This window comes from Phodopus roborovskii, unplaced genomic scaffold, assembly GCF_943737965.1.
Source record: "Phodopus roborovskii unplaced genomic scaffold, PHOROB, whole genome shotgun sequence".
In the NCBI taxonomy this organism is placed as follows: Eukaryota; Metazoa; Chordata; class Mammalia; order Rodentia; family Cricetidae; genus Phodopus; species Phodopus roborovskii.
The window spans coordinates 6,169,817-6,190,885 of NW_026126625.1; the positions used below are offsets into that span (position 1 = coordinate 6,169,817).

Genomic DNA, 21,069 nt, shown 5'->3' on the forward strand with positions numbered 1-21,069 from the left:
ATGCCATGAGTTTATTTTTCACTACTCTTATATACCATAACGAAAAAGTGGAACACAGTATCATGTATATGAAACACTTTTCTTCCTCACTCATTCCAAGGGTTCAATAACCACACCTTAGTTCCAATTTCTTGTTCCCAAGCCTTGAGGTCAGGAGTAGCCACACCTCAGATTCAACTTCTCTTTCCTTAGCCTTGACAGTCAGGAGTAGCCACACCTCAGATTCAGGTCTTTTGTTATTTACAGTAAGATGGCCAAAGCATCCTTCTGGAGCTACACCTTTGACCTTTATGTCTTGTGACTTGCTGACAGCTTTGAACTCTCTGTCCTTGTGCCAGGATGGAGTGCAGCCATCTTTATGAGCATCCACAATCTTCCACTCTATGTTCATCATTCCCTGTGTCCCTACCTTTCAACACTGAGGACGGAGGTAACAGCTAACATGGAGTTAGCTGTTTTTTGTAGTTGTTTTGAGACAGGGTCTCACTTTGTATCACAGGCTGGCCTGGAACTCACAACACACAGCAACTCTAGACTGGCCTTGAACTCATGGCAAATCTCCTGTCTCAGTTTCTCAAGTACTGGAATTACAGGTGTGAGCCACATCTGGTGAAAGTCTTCATTTTTGTAGCTATGAAACCAAAGACAAAAGAGGAGGGAGTCAGGGCTCGGGAGACTGAGGCAGGAGGATGACTTAGAGAGCAGCCTGGGCTACAAAGAGGAGACAGTCTTACCCAAGTCCAGGGAACTGAAACCTCAGCAGCTGCCCATACGCACCCCAGGGCTGACCCCTGTCACCCTTTCTTCAGCAAGAGGCAAATAACACTGGGTCCTAAACCATAGCCGCCAGGAAGTCTATAAGAAATGCAGATCTAAGATCCTCCCAGACATGCTGAGTCAGCTGTCTCCACAGTAGCAGAGGCTGATACTACCATCAGAGCATGAACCACCATTCCTGACTGCTGCCTTTCCAGCTTGGACTTGAAGCTTTGTGCAGGTGGAATCCCCCTCCCCCCTCCCCCCATGGCCCTGAGGCACTTACAAAGCTTTCCCCAGCGCAAGTGCACAGGGTAGAAAAGGGAGCTGAAAGCAGCTGCTGGGGACGGTGCAAACCTAAGCACATGATAAATGATACAGGTCAATAAGTGGGGGCTTGGCCAACTGCATGACAGCAAGTAAGATACGAACACATGCAAAACATCAACACATACATAAAAGAACGGCAATGAATACTGAGGCCAGCCAGAAGAAACCTTGCATTTGTCTTGGAAGTAAGGGAGGGGTCATCACCTCTATAGGCCACAGTATACCATGGTCATAGAGTCAAGTCCCTGTCTCCACTCTCTTATTCTCCCTTAGGAAGGGTGTCTAGGTGAATGCCGTCTAGTTGTCCCCTTCACACTCTTTACCTATTCATTGGTCCACCCTCTTTCCCCTATCCATCCACCCACTCCGACACCTACCAATTCATCCATGGCTCCTCATTATTCTCCCTATTCAATTCCCTGCCCACCTCCACCCACTCATCCATCCAACTACTCACGGATCCCTCCCTCTACTCCTTACCTATCAAGCAAGCATGGTTCCATCCATTTTCAGCTCCTAGGCACCAGCCCTCTGGGGTGAACCTCAATCTAGAAGCAGAGGTAAAAGCCTGAGGTAGAAGGCTGTGGCAGAAGTGAGCCCAATGTGGGGCTCATATTTCTAGCCTAAGAGAGCTAGGGAAAAAAAAAAAAAAAAAAAAAAAGAGGGAAGAAAAAGCCCAACAGAGCTTCCTAGTAGTCGAGTGCTTGTAGTGCACAGAGACACAGCTCTGGCAGGCACATACTGAGTACTTGAGCAGAGCAGACAGCACACTAGGTAGAAACAACAGGCTAAGTAAAAGGGCCTGCCATAGTGCAGTCACCAACTCCCTAGAGCTGGAGTGGTTAAATGCAGCTCCCACTTAAGCACAGCTCTCGGCCAGGCCCAAAGGACATAAAACTCAGCTCTCATGGACCCAAGCCTGTAGAACCGGCTGCAAGCCCAAAGTTACTTAGCAGTTTACGGTGTGGCTCACATGGTCAGAGAACACTACAGGTGCACAGTAAAGCAGGTCCAGACCGAAGAAACCACTAAACAGGTTACAGTGTGTTTAAAAATGTGCATAGGTCAAGAAAGAAAATAAAATGAGGGGCTGGAGAGAAGGATCAGTGGTTAAGTGCGCACACTACTTTTCCAGAAGACCCAGGTTCAATTCCCAGCATGCACATGGCAGCTCACAACTGTCTGAAAGTCCAGTTCCACTGAACCCAATATCCTTAGCAAATCAGCAATTCACATAAAATAAAGATTAAAGAAATTTAATAAGAAAATGGGATAGATAGTCATAGGGAAAATAGTTAAAAATAACAGTCTTTTTTCTTTTTCTTTTTCTTTTTTTTTTTTTTTTTTTTTTTTTTTTTTTTTGGTTTTTCAAGACAGGGTTTCTCTGTATTGTTTTGGAACCTGTCCTGGAACTTGCTCTGTAGAACAGGCTGTCCTGGAACTCACAGAGATCTGCTTGCCTTTGCCCCCTGGGTACTGGGATTAAAGGCCTGTGCCACCAATACCCACCTAAAAAAAATAATAAAGTCTTTAAAAGAGAGAGTAAAGTAATATAAAGAGAAAGGCCACATGAGGATGGGAAACACACAGGGAGTCTGGATCCCCATGGTGCTGTATTGACTTTGAATTTTTTGGAGGCTGATAAGCAAAATGACAGCTACTGAAAGACATTGGATTGTAAAAAGGATGGCTAAATTAAGCTAGCCTAGATACTTTAGGGATGTCTCAATTTTAAAATGAAATTCAGAAAATGTATTGCTTTGGGGGAGAGGTTGTTTCCCATGGAAGGTTGTGGATTCCTTCAAGGTTAATAGAGATCAGGTTTGATTGGGGGAGACCTCCTGAAAATCTTGGCTACAGACATAAAGAAATAAATCAAGAAAATTTCAAGACAGGTGACCTATATGCTAATCCTCTGCATGGGACAGTTCTTAGAATGGACAACAAATGTTACAACTAGTTTCCCCAGGACTTGACCATTACCTCAATTTTCTTGGGACCCCCTTAAGATGGTGTTGCCTGCAGACAACAGGAAGCAGTTTAGAAAATACAACACCCACTTTTCCAAAAGTTGGGGTGGGTAGATTTTAGTCACTTGGTGGGTTATGGATGTTTGTCATTATTTAGGGCAGATATAGGAACATAGGATAAAAAGACAACTATTAACCCCAAATATTTGACAATGGTATGGATTTTGGCATATTGATACAAATTTAAAGTTATTTTTTGTTATGCTGTATGTATATTTCTAATCTAGTTTGGGGTATTGACTTACTCAGCTCATTTAAAAATGTAATGTATAATTAAGAAATGCATGTTCATAGTCACCTAAAACAACCACACTTATAGTCATATTAGGTTAAACAGATACTTTAGATAGATAAGGTGATCTTCAAACACTTCAGAGACCTACAGAATATGGTATTTAAGATGTTTGATAACCTAAGTCTTCTCATGACAATGAGGCACATCTGCTCCTGCACATCCATAAAGGGATGATGGGCATCAAAGAACCTCCATGTGGAGTCTGCTTTCAATGTGGAAAAGCTAGCAAGACACTGTCCTTTGTAGGACAGTTCCACGAATCCGGCGAAGGCCTAGAGATTGAAATAAAGACAAGACAGCGGGTCATTCGTTCAATGGCAATGTCGGAACACCAAATGCCAAATGCCGTTTATTGAGGGGAAAGAATAGGCTTAAATACTCACAGCACAGTGGAAAAATTACAGGAATTTTAGGCTTAGCTCCTCCCTACAAGGTGTGTGTTGTCAAAACGGGAAGAGTACCAACAAAAGCCTTGGGGCAAGGAGTTCTGGTCAACAGCTTCAGGCTTGCTCAAGGCGCCTTGGGGGTTTATGCAGGGCCTACATCCTTGTCTTGACCGCTGAAGGTATACCTGAACATGCTGACACAAAGGAAAGCAACTACCGGACTTTGCCAAATCAAGATGGGAGAGTCTTTCAAACTTCCTGCTTCATAGAAAAGTCTGCCAGATGTTTTGCAGGACACAAGGGAAAGGAACTGCTGAACTTTGACAGGATATTCCTTCAAAATTCCTGCTTCATGGAAAAGTCTGCCAGATATTGTAGGCCTGTAGGCCAAAGATGGATGCCCCATTGTTGCACAGGAACTCTGGGTGACTATCCAGGCAGCCAGATGTCTCTGTCAATTTCAAAGTTTTGGAAGTGGATTGCACTGAACTTCCTGTTACTCAGGTAATACTATATCCTTCTGGGGTCTTTGACAGAGTTCAAGACTAGATAGTTATAGTCACTGTTTTCCTTAGTTATGATAGAAGGTAAATTAGGAACAAAACTTTGGACTGACCAAGATAAAATAAATAATGGAATATTTTCTCTGAAGTTTACCAAATACTGGATATTGTAAATGTACTGGATATTGTAAATATAATTCTTCCTTGATAATTGTTCTTATTGTATATAGTTTTACTATGTTAAAGTTAAAATCTTTCCTTTTTATTTAAATAAAAGGGGGTGTTGTGGAACAGAATATTTGTTTAACTAAGTAAAGCTGTGTTATACTTGTTTGTGTTACAGAATAATTGTTTAATTATTTAAAGATGTGTTGTTGTAGGGGAGAGCCAATGAGCCGGTCAGCTGGAGTGGAGTGGGGGCATGGGGGGTGCCAGCCAGGCAGGAAGCAGGATCTACATACTGTTGTATGTAGATGAGATAAATGAGCCTCAGGGCAGCACAGAGATGAGTAGAAATGGGTTTATTTAAAAAAAAAAAATCTAGCTAGAAACAAGCCTAAGCTAAGGCCAAGCATTCATAGTTAATAAGCCTCCATGTCATGATTTGGGGGCTGCAGGTCCGAGAAAGCCTGATCCACAGGAGCTGTTTCTATCTGTTTCTGTTGCTATAAGGGAACACCTGAAAGTGGCTCACTTAGAAAGAGAAAAGTCTAACTAGCTCACAATGTAAAGGCTGTGAAGTCTGACCACAGCGACTGCTCAGTTTCCGGTGAGACTTTGTGTGGTTTGACTCATGGCAGAAAGTAAAACCACAATGGGGCACACGCTTGATACTGTACCATGAGGTCACTACCTAGGTGGACTTGACACAAGCTAGAGTCATCTGGGAGGAGGGAACCTTAATTGAGGGATTGCCTGGAGGCAGGTCTGTGGGATGGTCTTTTCTTGATTCATCACTGTTGTGTGGGAGCCCTGCCCACTAAGGGTGGAGCCACCCCTGGACAGGTAGTCGTGGGTGGAATAGAAAAGCAGGCTGAACAAACCACAGCCACAGTCAGGCAGAAGCAGCCTCCATGGTCCCTGCTTCAGTTCCTGTCTTTAGAGTGTGGCCTTGAGTCCCTGCCCCAACTTTCCTCAATGATGATGGCCTGTAAGCTGTGCTAAGCCTTTTCTTCCCCAAACTGTTTTTGTTCATAGTCTTTATCACAGCAACAGAAAGCAAACCAGGACACTAATAAAGTCTTAGAGAATTAGATCACAGGAAAGGCATTAATCCCTGTTCTCAAGGACCCCCAACGCCAGCCACAATGACAATTCAGCATGCACCTGCATTTTGATTGGCTGTGGTTTTCTGTAGTGTTCTCCATCTGTTGCAAAGAGAGGTTTCCTCCATGAAGGGTGAAGGCTACACTTATCTGTGAGTGTAAGGCCAAGATTTAGACTGTAGTTAGGGATTATGCTGGTTTAGTAAAGTGGTGGTTGTAGGTTCTTTTACATATATGCATGTAACAACACTTAAAGTAAAAAGGTCATGAATTTGAAAGAGAGCAAGGAGGGGTATGTGGGAGGGTTTGGAGGGAGGAGAGGGAAAACAACATAATTTTTAAAATAATAGAAACAATAATAAAATGATTTCGCATAAGAGGCTTTCTCTTGGGCCACCAACCAGCTCCCAAATCATGACATGGAAACTTAGTATTAGTTATGAATGCTTGGCTTATACCTTATGCTTGTCCTACTAGCTCTTATAACTTAATTTAACCTATTTCTCTTCATTTATGTTTTGCCTTGAGGATTTTTTTTTTACCTGCCTTTCATTCTGTATGTCTTACTCTGAGACTGTCTGTCTGGCCAATGCCTGGCTGGCTGGCCCTGGGTGCCTTCCTTTTCTTCCTCTCTCAGTTCTCTCTTCCTCATTCTAGAATCCTCCTCCTACTTTTTCTCTCTGCCTGCCAGCCCCTTATTCCTCCTTTACCTATCTATTGGCCGTTCAGCTTTTTATTAGACCAATCAGGTGCCTTAGGCAGGCAAAGTAAAGCAAATACAATATATATTTATATAATTAAGCAAATGCAGCATAAACAAATATAACACATCTTTGCCTAGTTAAAGCAATATTCCACAACAGAGGACAGATCACTGCTCACTTGACAGTCTAATATGCACAATGCTCTAGGTACAATCCCAGTAGCACACAAACGGCAAAACATTCGCATCTGCAATGGCAGCACTCAGGAGGCAAAGGCAGAAGAATGGAGAGTTGAAGGTCACGTTTGGCTATACAGCAAAGAGGCTATCCTAGAATACATGAAACTGTCTAAACAATGGTTTCCGAGGAGACGAGATCCAACCCACATAGGGTCCTTGCAGAGATCTGGGTCCCCACCTCCTTCCGCCTGGGCAGGTGACTTGATCAAAGCTGATTGTCTCTTAAAGTGAGGAGGGCAGGAGCTGGGAAGGTTTCTGTTTAGGGAGTAGCTTCCCAGGTGGTGAGACCGAGACCGAGGTCTGTTTGTTCTTCCTAGTAGGTGAAGGCAGGAAGGCACGGAGCACACCAATGGGGAGGACCAGACACTATATCCTGGCCTGGAAGTTCCACTGCCAGTCCAGCTCCTACAGGAGAGCAGACTCTTCATGTCATCGATGACTGGCACCCCACACCCCCACCTGTCCCTTACTCTAGTGTTTTGCTGTCATTTTTCTGGAGCGTTTCCCATCGACTGCCACATTGCTGAGGATTAGAGCTGGGTACGGGGCCAAAAGTAGGGCATGGTAGTGTATGACTGTGGTCTCAGTTACTTGAGAGTTTAGGGGCCAGTCTGAGGAACAGAGTGAGGCCACAACACCTACCTCTCCTTAAAGAGAGGATATCCACAACCTTCAGGGACAGAGGCAGTGACAAGACAGATGTTTATAGTGCAGATGAGAAACTGAGCTGGTTCTGGTGTGGACCTATACTCTCAGCTACTCTGGAGGCTGAGGTGGGATTACAAATTCAGTCTTCCTGGGCAACTTAGTGAGACCCCATCTCAAGAAGGAAAAACGGAGCTGAGGATGCAGCTAAGTGGGGGAGTGCTTGGATAGCATGTGCGTAGGCCAATTCAACTCCCAGTACTGGGGAGGGGCCACAGAGCTTACAGTCACTTGACTGTGTCCTGGTGGATGACACAAGAGCCCCAGGTTGTCCCTAGATGCTTGCTTGAGTCCTTGTCCTTGCACCAGGCATACCGCTGTGATGGGATGTTTTTTAGTAGAGCTTGAGTAGGCATGTGTTTTTGCACGGCTAACCTCCAGCTATACAGCACAGCCACCGGATGTTGACATGGTTCTATGACATTAATGGGGTTACTGTTTTGTTAGTCATGGAGGGAGGGACCTCCAGGGTTCCCTTATGGAAGAGACCCAAGGATGCTGAGCTTCTGCTGGCCTCTGGCTGTAAGTCTTGGTGTCTCTGATGTCCTTCTTTCCAGGTAGGGATGTCAGAAGCTGTTAATGGCTAGAAGCCCCAGGTTTCTCAACTCAAACCTTACCCTGTCCCAAGGGCCACTGCCTGGGGTTTTTCTCCCCATGAGGAAGTCTTCTCTGGGGGAGGTGAACCCCTGCCTTAGCAAAAAGTTACACAGTTCCCAGCAGGGTCTGAGACAACAACAGACCAGGCTGGCCCTTGTATGAGTATGGTTGGCCCTGTGTGGTTGGCCTTGACAGGTCTTTTGGGGGCAAACAGATTTCAGCCTAGAGGCTATACAGAGTATCATTCTGGCACCTCCTGTTGCTCCCAAACCACACTGCACACTTGGCCTACCCTCCTTGGGGCTCTGTAAACTTAAGTTCTGGATTCTTGGCTTGTTCCTTTTGTTTGGAGACAGGGTTTCTTTGTGTAGCCCTGGCTGTCCTGGACCTCCTTCTGTGGATCAGGCTGTCCTTGAACTCACAGAGATCCTCCTGTCTCCACCTCCTGAGTGCTGGGATTAAAGACATGTGCCACCAGGCCTGGCTTGGCTCATTGTCATTCCAGTCATCACAGAACAGGTCAAAAGGCTAGCCCAACCACTATATAGCTTGTTTCCGCCCCTCTCCTGTCAATAGAGGACAAGTGGCTGAACCAAGTAGGGGGTAAAAAGCAGGAGATTGTTTTGGAAGCCCAAGCTCACAAAGTCTGCTCCCTGGAGCTTTTCTCTGCTCTGCAAAGCTGCAGATACAGAGCGGAGCCCTTGCCGGGAGCATCCAGGACCTAGGCAAAGAACCACAGCACCCTGCAGGGTCGGGCAGGAAGTGGGCCTCCTGTGCCAGAGGCTTTTGTCTCTTTGGTTCCCACCAGGGAGGTTACTGCCTATGGCAGTCCTCTACCTACACAGTTGTGGAGCTGGGAGAAAAGATTTGGCCAGGCTTGTGGAGCTTTCTAAGGATGGAAGGAGTCTTCCAGGCTGTGGCGGGAGGTGGAGGTACAGCAGTTTTTCAGGAAGAGCAGGGCCCTGGGGCTCCATTTCCTCTTATGGAGCAGCTGCAGCTAAGCTGCACTGGCTGACTCTGCAGGCTGGCTGTCCCTGGAGCCTGCTGCAAGGGGCAGGTCAGAGCAGGTGGCCCCTGAGGCTCTGGAAAAAGGGAGAGCTGGGAGAGGAGGTTGGGGTGCTCAGGGAAAGAACGGATTCTTGAGCACACAGATCACATGATTTATTGTCCTAACTGGAACACTTCTGAGAATGAAAGGGGGCTGTGTTAGTTACACCAGGAAAAACAGGTACAAACTGGGACTCCAGGGCAAGCAGACCTGTGTTACCCTACCACTTCCTAGCTGTGTGTATCTGGGCAAGTTACATAACCTTTCTGAATTCTGCTTCTCACACACAAAAAAAGAAAGTATACTATGACGTGTTGCTTTTCAGGGCTGGCTGCTGGATGGCCTTGGCTCTCCACATTTCCTCTGTGAAGTCATTTGTCCCTGGAAGTGATCAGGTGGTTACCCATCAGCTCTCAGGAGTACAAGGGTCTCTTGGGGGGTGTGCATAAGACAAAGGTTCCATGGAAGCTGGCTGGCCCTGTTGAGGGGTCAAGCCTCCTGACCATTGTTCCTAGGGTTAGACATTCCGGGTGGACCTTCCCCTGTGCCTTCCTTTAGGCAATGTTTGTGCAGAACATCATTAGGGCCCAGCCCAGGGCAGCTTCCCTGTCACTTGCCTTTGTTTGCCTCCTCTGGGGTTGCCCACATGGAATGGTGGATTCCCCCAGGTGCTTGCTCAGACTGAAGGCCGATTTGGAGAAAGGTGTAGCTGCGATTTCATCAGTTCACCCTAGGATGTTCCTCTAGAGCCAAGTGAAGCCTGTGTCTGCCGCTTGTGGTTGTCAGATTCTAGACAAATCAAAGCCCCCACCCAAGCTCTGGGCTCCAGCCAGGTCCTGTCCTTTTATTTTGGAAACAGGGTCTCATGTGGCCCAGGCTGCGGTCAAATTCATGGTATAGTTGAGGATGACTTTGAACTCTTAATCCAGCTGGCCTAGAGCAGAGGTGGCAGTAGCCTTTTTTTCCAGACAAGCTACCAGAGAATGCTGGGACCTGTGATACCCACAGCTCTCCAGGTGACCTTGGCTACTCAGTCCTCTATTCCTTCTTTGCATCCTAACTGGAGTCACAGTTTGCCAGCTCTGGAAAGCTTTGACAGCTCTTAGCTAATTCATTTGGCTAGTCTCTCCACTAAACAGCCAAAGGCTGCTGGTAACAGGAACTAAGTGGTCCCTCAACCTAGGTATATGCCCACTTCAGTTCTGAAGTCTCAGGACAGTGGTCTGAAGGTTTCCAGCTCCCTTCTGAATAAGGTCAAGGAGTTGGGTATTACACAAAGGGCAAACCAGGAAGTATATAAATATTTAATATATTTTTGCAAGCAGAGTCTATTTGGCTATCTTCATCCAATATAGACTAGGCAGGTTCTTTTTTCTTTTTTAAGACAGTGTTTCTTTGTGTAGCCTGGGCCTCCCTGGATCATACTGGTTCATTTCCCGGCCTCTGTCTCCTGAGTGCTAGGATTAAAGAAATGACCAGGTTGGCCCCGAACCCCTGGGCTCAGGAGATCCTTTGGCTCAGCCTCTGGAGCTACTGGGACTTTTAGCTGTGGGACACTATTCCCAACCCTAGTGTTGATATTTGACAGGCAAAAGAACAGCACCTCATGTTTTAATTTGTACTTTCAATTAGGGAGATAGAGTATTTTCACACATATTTATGGGCCATGTGAATTTTTGGGAGGGAGACTAGCCTATTCACAACCTTTGTTCTGTTGTCTTCTGTGCTGACTTTTTCTTAAGGATTTATAGGTACCCTTTGTATATTATAGGAATTACTATGTGATATATTTTCTATTTTCTCTGTCATTTGTCTTTTGATTTTTGTTGAGCTTGTTTCACACAAGAAATTCTACAGTTTCACAATGTCCCATGCAGCCTTTTCTTTTGGCTTCAGCGTGTCATGTTACACTCAGAATTTCTCTGGGGTAGATGATTCAGCCATTGCTTCAGATGCTCTGAGAAACAATGGCTGCCACGCTTGCAGAGGCAGCAAAGAAAATGTTTATTTAAAAATAAGAACTATCACACGAGATACATTTAAATATTAATAGATAGGAGTGAAAACTTCAAATGGTGTAAGAAGACTAACAGCTTTCTAGTCACAGATGGTCAGACGCCGACAAACAAGATCTGTGTGCTGAGCGGCGCTGTTAGGAGACTGCATATGAAGGCCTGAGGAACGCTCTATTTACAGGCTTCGGAGGAGCCATAATCCCCAATTTCCTACTTGCCACCGATGTTGCTTGAGAAGCGCATGAGACCGAGCTGGATCCAGTTACACCAGAGAATTTACTTTTAGAAGACGTTTTTCTGCTTGCAGTAGAGACCCTAAAATGTGGCAAAGGAAAGAAAATTAAAACGCTGAAAGAGACCAACTTAATGGTCCTTGCCTGTTAACTTGCTAGGAGAACAAGCATGATTTTCTTTGGTCTTGTGTTTGTCTACATTTTCGGCTAGGAAACCCTGAGGGGAGATGAGTTTCCCTTTCTAAGGTATCTCAATTCTGAGGGCTGTGACCAACACACAGATTCCCTCTCCAGTCACAACTTCCACAGTCCACTCAGAATCCTCTGGATCCATTCTGACAGAAGAGGATGTGAAGACATCTATTAGAACCCCCAAATCTCTGGCCATCAGTCACCCTAGAATTGCTACACCAGCACAGTTCCGAGCAAGACAGCTTTTGTGGGCAGGGAGATGGGGCAGAGCCTCTGGGTGGCCTCTTCCTAGCCACACTAGTCCTAAGAAGGCTGCAGATCTGGCTCCAAGCTGCCTCATGCAAGTGTCCAGGCTGCATAGCCTGCAGTTCCCCTGTGGATACCCAAAGACCTGCCAACTCTTCCTGCTCACTGCCTCATGGGAACAGGGAAGAGGGCGCCACAGCCTGAGCTGAGCCCTGTACATCACTTCTTTGCTCACCTGAGGGTAGCAATTTTCTTTCCCCTAACAAAACAAAAGCACAAAGCACCCTGCCCATGGGTTTACAGTGACAGTGGGCAGCTCCTTCAGAGACTCTGCAAGACCACTGAGGTCCACCATCAGTTCCAGAATCCAGAGCAGTCAGTGTAGCCCAGGGCACTGTCTCTGTGGGGGCTAGGTGAAGAGTTTTTCAACATTCCCTCTTGCTGAAGGGTAGGCAATTTCACTGCAGATTTGGCAGGGAAACAGCCAGAAGTTTCCCTATGCTGATTTCCTGCTGAAAAATGAAGCCTGGAGCAAAAACCTGCTGTTTATGTTGATTTACAGAATGAATCTGCCAACAGCAGCCTCCATTTCAACGGCTCATCCATTTTCCTCCCACTCAGAGAGCCCAGAGCACACCTGGCTCATTGTGTGTCATTCTGGGGATGAGAGCCCCAGTGGCCTGATGGGGTGAAGGGCTCTGGCAAGGAGCCCCAAATATTCTCCCAGTGCACAGGGGCTGGAAACACCCTGGGGGGTGGGCTGTGAAACCCAGAGGACCAGAGCAGATGCAAAGAAGCTGCTGCTGGTAAATAGTTACCAAGCTGGCAGGCAGAGGAGAATCCCTTTTAAACCCACAACTGGTGCCAGCTCTAGGATACTATGCTGTTGGTTTTGTGTTCTGAGACAGGATGTCAAAGAGCCCAGACTGACCTTGAACCCTGATCTTCCTGCCTCCTCCCTCCCAAGTGTTAGGGTCTTAGGCATGGCCCTTCATGCCCGGATTAAGTATGAGTTTTACTCCTTCTTAAATTATATTCTAGGTGACACAGCAAAGAGCTTCTTTCTCACAAACAAATGTGAAAATTAAATAAAGGAGCCAACAGCAACGAACAGTGTTGGTTTCCTTTCTTCTAACAAGCAAAGGCAGATGACAGATCTCCCATGTTTTCAAGGAGTGTCCGAGACGGCAGAGTGAAAGTGCTCTGAGCAGTCGTCCAATCCCACCTCTGAAACTGACCTCAGGCAAGCCATTCCCACGCAGACCGGGCCACTTTTCCTACTCTAAACCCAAGGGGTTGGACCAGAAGCTTTTTAAGGTCTCATGCTCTGTGAGCGACTAAGGCAATGAGTGTCCCCAAGGGAGAGGAATAAATGAAGGAAATGAGAAATGTCCTCACTGAGGAATATCTGGTGGTCACTTGCGTACTCAAAACCACAAAATTTATGAATGCCTTTAATTCTGTACTCTGGCACAAGGGTTAGCACATGTAAGAAGTATGTATGGATTTAACAAGAAATGACAATTTGGTGACACTCCCTTCCTTTCTCTTCCCCCACTTAATCTTGTTTTTATCACCCAGAAGGAGAAGTGGTAGGAAAACAGCAAAAGCAAACACAACAGCTTGTAAAAGTCACTGCGGCTTTGTTTCCCCTTTCTAAGCAATCCTGTTAGAATATGAAGTTCTTTGGGGACCACCACATTAGCATCGAAGGCAGAGATGCCAGGCAGAGGGCAGGAGAGTGGTTGGTGACACAGGCAACGGTGGGGACAAGGCAGCTGCCAGGACCTGGCCACTTTCCCTGCTTCTCCCTGTGAAGACATGTTGCAGCCCAAAGCCAAGCAAGGGACAGGAAGGGAAGGGAAGACAGAAGCCACATACACAGCCTGGCCTTCGGACTTCCCTGATGTGGTGTCTTCTCAGCTACCCTAAAGCTAGGAGGCCATGTATTAAAAAGCAGGGGGAAAGCTGGGAATACAGTTGGGCTGGCAGCCTTTTTTTAGCATGTGGGAGGCAATGGGTTTGACCTCAGCACTGCATAAACCATGTGTGACAGCCCATGTTGGTAACCTCAACATTTGGGAGGGAGAGGCAGGAGGAGTATAAATTCAGGGTCATCCTTGGTTATAAACCAAGTTCATGGCCAGAGTATATGATACATGAGACTCTGTCTCAAAAAAGCAGCAGAGAAGCCAAGAGAATCCTACAGGGGAAGTGTAGCAAACACTGGCAAACTCTCGAAAGCCCTGTTATTTATTCAGTGTTTGAGCTGTATTTTTGGTGGAAAAGTACCTTAAGAAGAGCAATTACCTCAAAACAAATAATTCCAAGGTAAGGTCAAAGTTCAAGATGTTTTTACAAACTTTAAAATAGATTATTTTAAAAATCTGAAGCCATCCTTTTATTTTGCTTCAGGTCTTAACCATCGACTTATTAACTAGTAACGGTAATTTAAGTAAGTGCTTTAAAGTAAACTAGAGCACTTATGTGCACCTCTGTTTTTTCCCTTTCACCAGATGCTGCAAAAGACATCAAAGACCGTACCCCTTTGCTTTGAAGCCACCGTAACTAGTTCTTCTCCTCTTGGGCCTTTGGAAGGCTGGCATTTTCTTCCTCTTTCTTTCATTTCTAGATTGATTTGTAAAGTAGTGAGAAGACACAGGCTCCTCCTCCTCCTCAGGCTCCTCTGGAGCGCTCCTTCCAGTGCCTCTGCTGCCCATCAGGCTTGTGCCTGGGGAACTGTCCTCAGCTGCAAACAGGAAATGCAGGTGTTCACGGTGACCCTGTGTTTGGAGACCAACACTAGCTGCTTCCCTCTACAGGATTCAACAACTCAGCAGGAATCAAATGTTTCTATTTTGAAAAAGCTCAAGTGTGTTCAATGGCAATTTACATTTAATCAAAGAAAATCAAAACTCATTACTTAACAAAATCTGTGATAATTTTTAACTCAACTGGAGATGTCAGGTTTAGTTCACACTCTGCTGCATGAGGCCTTCGTCCATTTCACACTGTGCAACTAGTCCTTGTGAGTTGGAGCGAAGGATGCCATAAGTATTAGCTGATTTTACTTATCATTTTAAACATGCTGAGAAAACAAGTCTAATATAAAAAGGCAACAAATTATGTTCTCTCTCATCTTTAAGCAATAGTCTCTTAATAACACCAGAAAATTCACTGCCATATTTTACTCCCTGCAGACAGAAGCCATTCCTTTGCATAATTGTTATGAACACTTCACGTATCAAGCAGGAACCTGTCCTCAGTGAAACATGCATTTGCAAGAGAGAAAGCAATTTCCACAGGTATTTGCATCTTTTTGTTTTGTTTTTTGAGACGTTTCTCTGTGTAGCCCTGGCTGTCCTGGAATTCACTCTGTAGCCCAGGCTGTCCTTGAACTCACAGAGATCCCCCTGCCCCTCTTCTGAGTGCTGGGATCAAAAGCATGTGCCATCACCGCATGGCTCTTATTTTATTGACTGATGAAGAGGAGGAAGGAGCCCAGCCTACCTTTGGCCATGCTGTCCTTGGGGTGTATGGGAGGGCAGGCTGAGCAAGCCAAGTTGGGAACAAGCCAGTAAGCAGCATTCCTCCATAGCCTCTGCTTCAGCTCTTGCCTTGGCTTCCCTGAGTGGACTATAACTCGGGATATATAAGCCAAACAAACCCTTTGCTCTCCAAATGGCTTTTGTTCATGGCACTAATTGCAGCAATGGAATCCTGACTAAGACAGCAGGTCTGCTGAGGGTGATTTTTGTGTATGGCACGTTAGTGAAGGGCACAATCTGCCCCTTTACTGTCCCCACAGAAAATACTCCTTTGCTCCCAGTGGCTCCCAGTGACTCCTACACCAGTGCTGGGCCTTGTGATGAGGCATCACGGAACACACCTAAGGCAGCCTGTGGGAACCTCTGCTTCGATGTCCTCACCAAGTCAGGCTTTTCCAATGACTAATAAATAGCAAGAGTGTTCCAATGACATGTTCATTTTCCCAAAGCATTTAAGCTCTACTCTTACGTGTTATCTTAGACATGCTTGTTAGATAACATGTTCCTTCCTCAGATAAGGAAACTGAAGCACACAGAGGTTGCTGGTGTGCTGCCAAAGATCACACAGTGAGATGATGGCAGATCTGGAATAGGTCCCACAACTTGTGACTCCTTGGGCACTTGCCTTACCAGAACAAAGTACAGGCCCACGGGCCTAGTGGTTCCTGTGTGTGCTCCATTAGCAGGTTTAATGACTGGCTTCCCTTGGGACATAAACACTATGTTCTCGGGAGCTACACCGAGAGGGGCTGCTCATAGGACTTAAATTTCAGTGTGACAGGTGTAGGATGCATTAACCACATTATTCCAATTCAGTAAGACACATTGCTTAATATTAAAACAGGCTTTCAGAAAACACGTTTGGTGGGATACTGAACCTGGCAATGTCCATTCTGAGTATTTCTGCAATACTGGAATCACTTCTGCACCATATTTTTCCAGCTTGTCTTCAGTAACACCATCAATCTGAAGCAAAACCTCAGGATCAGAAGATAAAGATTCTGTGTGTAGACACAAAATTAAGAATTTAAATTACCACTCATAGAAAACCCACTGAATCCAAGCACATCTACTCTTTTAGCTCATGTCTGTTTAAGAGCCAACTATTGCTGGGCACAGGCACATGGGAAGTTTCCTAAAAGGCAAAGTTAGACTGGAAATGCAGCAGACAGGCCAGGGGGCAAGACCCACCACCCATTTTCAGCGGCAAAGGCATAGACACCAAGGTAGTGAGAGGGAGACAGCCAGATGCCTGGGGAAGCTAGAGGGTGGGATCTGTGCAGTATGCTCAGACTTCCAGCACTAAGCTCTTGCCCACTGTTCCCAACACCAAGACTTGTCTAGCTGCAAGACCAATGTCCTATATTGGTAGAAACACCCACATTCCTTATTTATTTATTTATTTATTTATCTATCTATTCATTTATTTATTTATTTATTTATTTATGCCTTTTCTAGACTGGGTTTCTCTGTAGCTTTGAAGCCTGTTCTGGAACTTGCTCTGTGACCAGTCTGGCCTCGAACTCAGAGATCCGCCTGCCTCTGCCTCTTGAGTGCTGGTATTAAAGTGGTACACTACCACCGCCCACTAGACGGGAACACCCACATTCTCTTTCTGGCTGTGATTGTTTGCCTGCACTGCAGACAAGTACGTAGTCTCAGCAGAGACTACATCGATGCTGCCCCAGCCCTGGCTTGTTCTCCATCTGGTCAGTCCCACATAGAGTGCGTGAAGCAGCAAGAGGAACCTGGGGTCTTCTGCAGAGACAGCGCAGACATTGTATGGCTGGGCAAGTCTGTGGTTTGAAGGTCACTCTGGCTGCTGTATGGGAAAGACTAGGAAGGGGCTCCGAGGGAAGATGGATGGAGCAAGTCAGATGCAGTGGAAGAGACCAAGAAGGCTTGCATTTGTTCTGGAGACCAAGCGTGCTGGTTTTGGAGGGTGCTAGTCCCTACATCTCTGACTTGAGCAGAGGGTGGATTTCAGATCCTTTTCCATCTGTGCTTTTCACCTCATTCCTATGTTTAGAGGGAAAGCGACAGACCGTGGGGTAGAGAGAGCAGAAGGTTCATGAAGAAGGCTAGTGGGAGATGAAGTGGGAGAGGCAAGCAGATGCAGACCTTTTCACCTTTTGACAAAACTGTATTGTATTTAGTGAGCTGTTGTAGCTTTAGTGGTTTTGGAAAAATTAAAAGCATACCATGCTCACATCTGGAATTTTAAGGAATTTAAGGAAATTTAAGGAGATCAGTTCAGAAACTACTATATACCCAAGGGGGGGGGGAACCACCATTTTTCACTGATTCTAACTCACAGTATTTCTGAAGTTAAGAAGTATCCTATGAATACTGCTGGACAAACTGTACCTGTCTGTGCTTACTCCTGCTTGTGCACGTTAAATATTAAGTACAGCTATTAATAATTAATACTGTCAGCAGGTCAACAAACTCACTGCTATTGATACCTCACAGAGTGAGTTCAATGACATGAAATGTCTTCAGAAAGACTATTGGGGCTGAGGAGATAGCTCAGTCAGTACTGTGTGGTTGCACAGGCATGGGGACAGAAGTTTGGTCGCCAGCACCAATGTAAAAGCTGGGCATGCAATTCCAGTGCTTGGGAGGTAGAGACAGGGACATCCTGGGGCTCACTGGACAGCTATACAATCCTAATTGTCTAGTCCCAGGTCCTAGTGAAAGACCCTGATGGAAAAATAAAAGTAGATGGAGCATGAAGAGAAACAACATATAAAACTGTTCTCTGGTTTCCATACACATGTATACATGCACTGTTTCCCCAAGTACACATGTATACAAGACATAATAGCACAAAAAGGTTGTAAATGTAAAAAGGCAGTGAGATTAAGTAATAGGTAATAAATTTGGCATTAATAAAGTGTTGATGGGTCGGAGATGGCTCAGAGGTTAAGAACACTGGCTGCTCTTCCAAAGGACCCAGGTTCAATCCCACATAGCTGCTCACGACTGTCTGTAACTCAGGTTCCAGGGGATCTGATACACTCACAAAGACATACAACATACAGGCAAAACACAATGTACTTAAAAATTTTAAAAATTAATAAAGTATTGTCTTTGAAAAATGATTGTAGTTTGTAGTTTTCTTGCAAGCAACACCATGTACTTTACATGACCTAAAAAAGATGTTCAGAGTCGATAAAGCAGTAACACTTTTGACACTGAGATGCGCAACTTTCTGTTGATATCTTCAGGTATCATCGAAAAAGCACCTTTATTGAAACAGAATAGGTAGATGGGGATGCAGCTTCGTGAACATAGTCCTAGGGTTAAACTCCCAGCACAACACCACTATGAGCCAAAACCAAAACCATGAACGCCAGTGATGACACAAGGGAAAAGAGAGGTGGGCAACTGAACAGGACAGTGATTTGATGGTGGGATGGGAATGGAACAGTGATGATTATGAGGTTTAGTGAAGGAAGAGCACAGAAGGGAACACACTGCAGTCAATTACAACAGTAACTTATTTTCCAGAGACCTTACCACTGAAATTCTGGGTTAAGCTATCTCAGCCCGTGCAAATAACTCAGATCAGCAAATATTTCTTAACTAAAGACATAGCAGTGTCATAGATCCAGATTCAAAGACGCCTAAGATAGTTTCTTTCATGTTTACATCCTCATTGCAAAGCACTTGCACGGAAATAGCTGAGCATCATGAGGGAAGGCAAAAAATAATTGACATCTGGCTTTATAAATGGCAATTATTCATATCCTAACATTCAGCTTTAAAGAAAAGTATAAGATTAAAATTATAGCACATATCTGAACTGTATATATATATTAAATGAAAGAGTTTAAATGGTGTTTCTGGCTTGAAAAACCTACAGATTAAACCAAAAAATAATTAAAATAGACCAAGACTTACAAAAAGTCTCTTAGTACCAGCTAGCTCATGCTTATTAGCTGAATACTCAGGAGGCTAGTGCCAGAGGTTAGCCGTTTGCATCCATCCTAAACTACATAATAAGCTCCTGCCTCATCGTGGTACAGTGGCCCACGCTTTTAATCCCAGCATTTAGGAGGAAGAGGCAAACTCTGAGTTCAAGGCTAGTCTGGTCTACATAGTGAGATCCAGGCCAATCAGGGTGACAAGGTGAGACCCTGCCTCAAGAGCAACAAATGAATAATAGAGTCCTTTAGTAAGAACTTGTGGCCACTGATCTGGGCCAGAAGAGCAAGGGGCACAGGCACTTACCTGCAAGCTTCTTGAGTGTAGCTGTATTAAAAATATTGAAGTAATGAACACCAAAGACTTTCCCCAGCAATTTGCAGACCTCTGTAAGTTCTCCAAGACATTTCTTAACTACTTCTTCTCTCTGGGATACTTTGGCCACTAAAGCTTTTTGTTTTTTTATGCTGCTGGAATTTTCTGTTTCCATGAAGTCCACCTTAATAAGAAAGGAAGCAATCAGAGGAGGGGCAGAAGTACATGTGTTCCTAAGGAATGGTTCTTTTCAGTGTTTGGCTTTTTGAAAAACATTCTTTTAAAATTCTATTCATTAATATTGTGTGTGTGTGTATATGAGTGTGCATATATGTATGCCATGGTGAATGTGTTCAGGTCAGAGGACACTGTGGAATTAGTTCTTTCTCTCTACCTGGGTTCTGGGGATCAAATTCAGGTTGCCAGGCTTGAATGGCAATACCTTTACCTCTGGAGCCATGTTGCCTATCCTGTATTGCTTTCCTACCAAAAGGTAGTAAACCACCTTGGAAACAAGGGCTGTGCATTTTCCAACTTTCTATTCCAGGGCTGGGCACATGAGAGCACCATTCCATACATGCTTATTTACTTTTTCTTTTATTTATTTGTTCGTAGGTATGCACACCTGCATGAACATATACATACATGCTATGGTGCGTATGTAAAAGACAATTTACAGGAATTTGCTCTCTCCTTTGTCCATGTAGGTCCCAGAGATTTAACTTGGGTCATGAAGCCTGGTAGCAAGTGCCTTTACCCATTTGCTGGCCCATAATGCTTATTTGATGAATATAGGAAGGTTTAGTAGCTTGAATATCTATTATATTCATTTTGACAAATGTTATAGCAATGGTTCAATCTTAAGAACTCTTTCCAACTAAGATCATACTACATTCCTAATGGAATGTATATATAAATGTAGTACCTAAAGCTTCAGGAATACCAAACTTTGTCATGATATAGTCTGGTGCATTTACTGTGAGATATTAAATGCTCATATAAAATACTTACTTTTAAATGGCCATTTAGCACATTCTGGGCTTTAGTTCCTAGCATCATATAGGCGATTGGCTGGTCATTGGCATTGATATATAAGTCTTCATCCAAAATTTTGTCCAGTATCAGCTTTTTAAAGAGTCTTTCAGCATTGTGTCGTGAATAAGAAGATCCCTTTCCAAATATTCCTGACTGAATCTTTGCGTTCTTACTCCCTAGGAAGATTCAGAAAGTTAGATGAGTAAGTATAGCTGTATCCTTATTCATACAGAAGAGGATAAAAAGTCATTCAAAGATGTCTTTGAACAAACAGAAAGGATCATCTGTTCTACAGGAAACCCCACAGCACAAACAGACCCTCATTTCTGAATTATGAGCACATCTGAGGAGAATTCCAAGTTTTCTGTGGTTTCGTGTGCTTTTTCTTTGAGTGGTGGGGGAAGGAGTCAGCACTTGTGCACACTGAGCTTGTACTCTACCCCAGCCCCTGGCTGCTCCCACTTATCTTGTTTTATAATACGTTGATCAAAAGCCACAGTAAACTTAAGCTTGTTATTTCAAAATGTTGCATTCACAGCTTATAAAACTATATTAGAAAAAACAGAGCAAAGAAATTAAGAATTCATGTAAGCACTACTCTACTTTGTATTTCTGTGTGTTATTGATAAAGTCACACAGCATTGTTTTTGTTGTTTGTTTTCTGATACAGGGTCTCATGCAGCCCAGGCTGCCCTCA

The 21,069-nt window shown here is 44.7% G+C and overlaps 1 protein-coding gene across 1 annotated transcript in view; it reads right to left on the reverse strand.

Annotated features, from left to right (window-relative positions):
* Positions 1-10,462: 10,462 nt before the first annotated feature.
* Positions 10,463-21,069, reverse strand: part of Blm (BLM RecQ like helicase) — a 60,378-nt gene continuing 49,771 nt past the window's right edge. The window contains exons 17-21 of the mRNA XM_051206559.1: positions 20,349-20,548; positions 19,329-19,521; positions 15,971-16,093; positions 14,089-14,293; positions 10,463-11,188 (exon numbers count right to left, since the gene is read on the reverse strand). Coding sequence (XP_051062516.1) covers positions 11,011-11,188; positions 14,089-14,293; positions 15,971-16,093; positions 19,329-19,521; positions 20,349-20,548 — 899 coding nt within the window. The 3' untranslated portion in view covers positions 10,463-11,010. The remainder of the gene's footprint in view (positions 11,189-14,088; positions 14,294-15,970; positions 16,094-19,328; positions 19,522-20,348; positions 20,549-21,069) is intronic.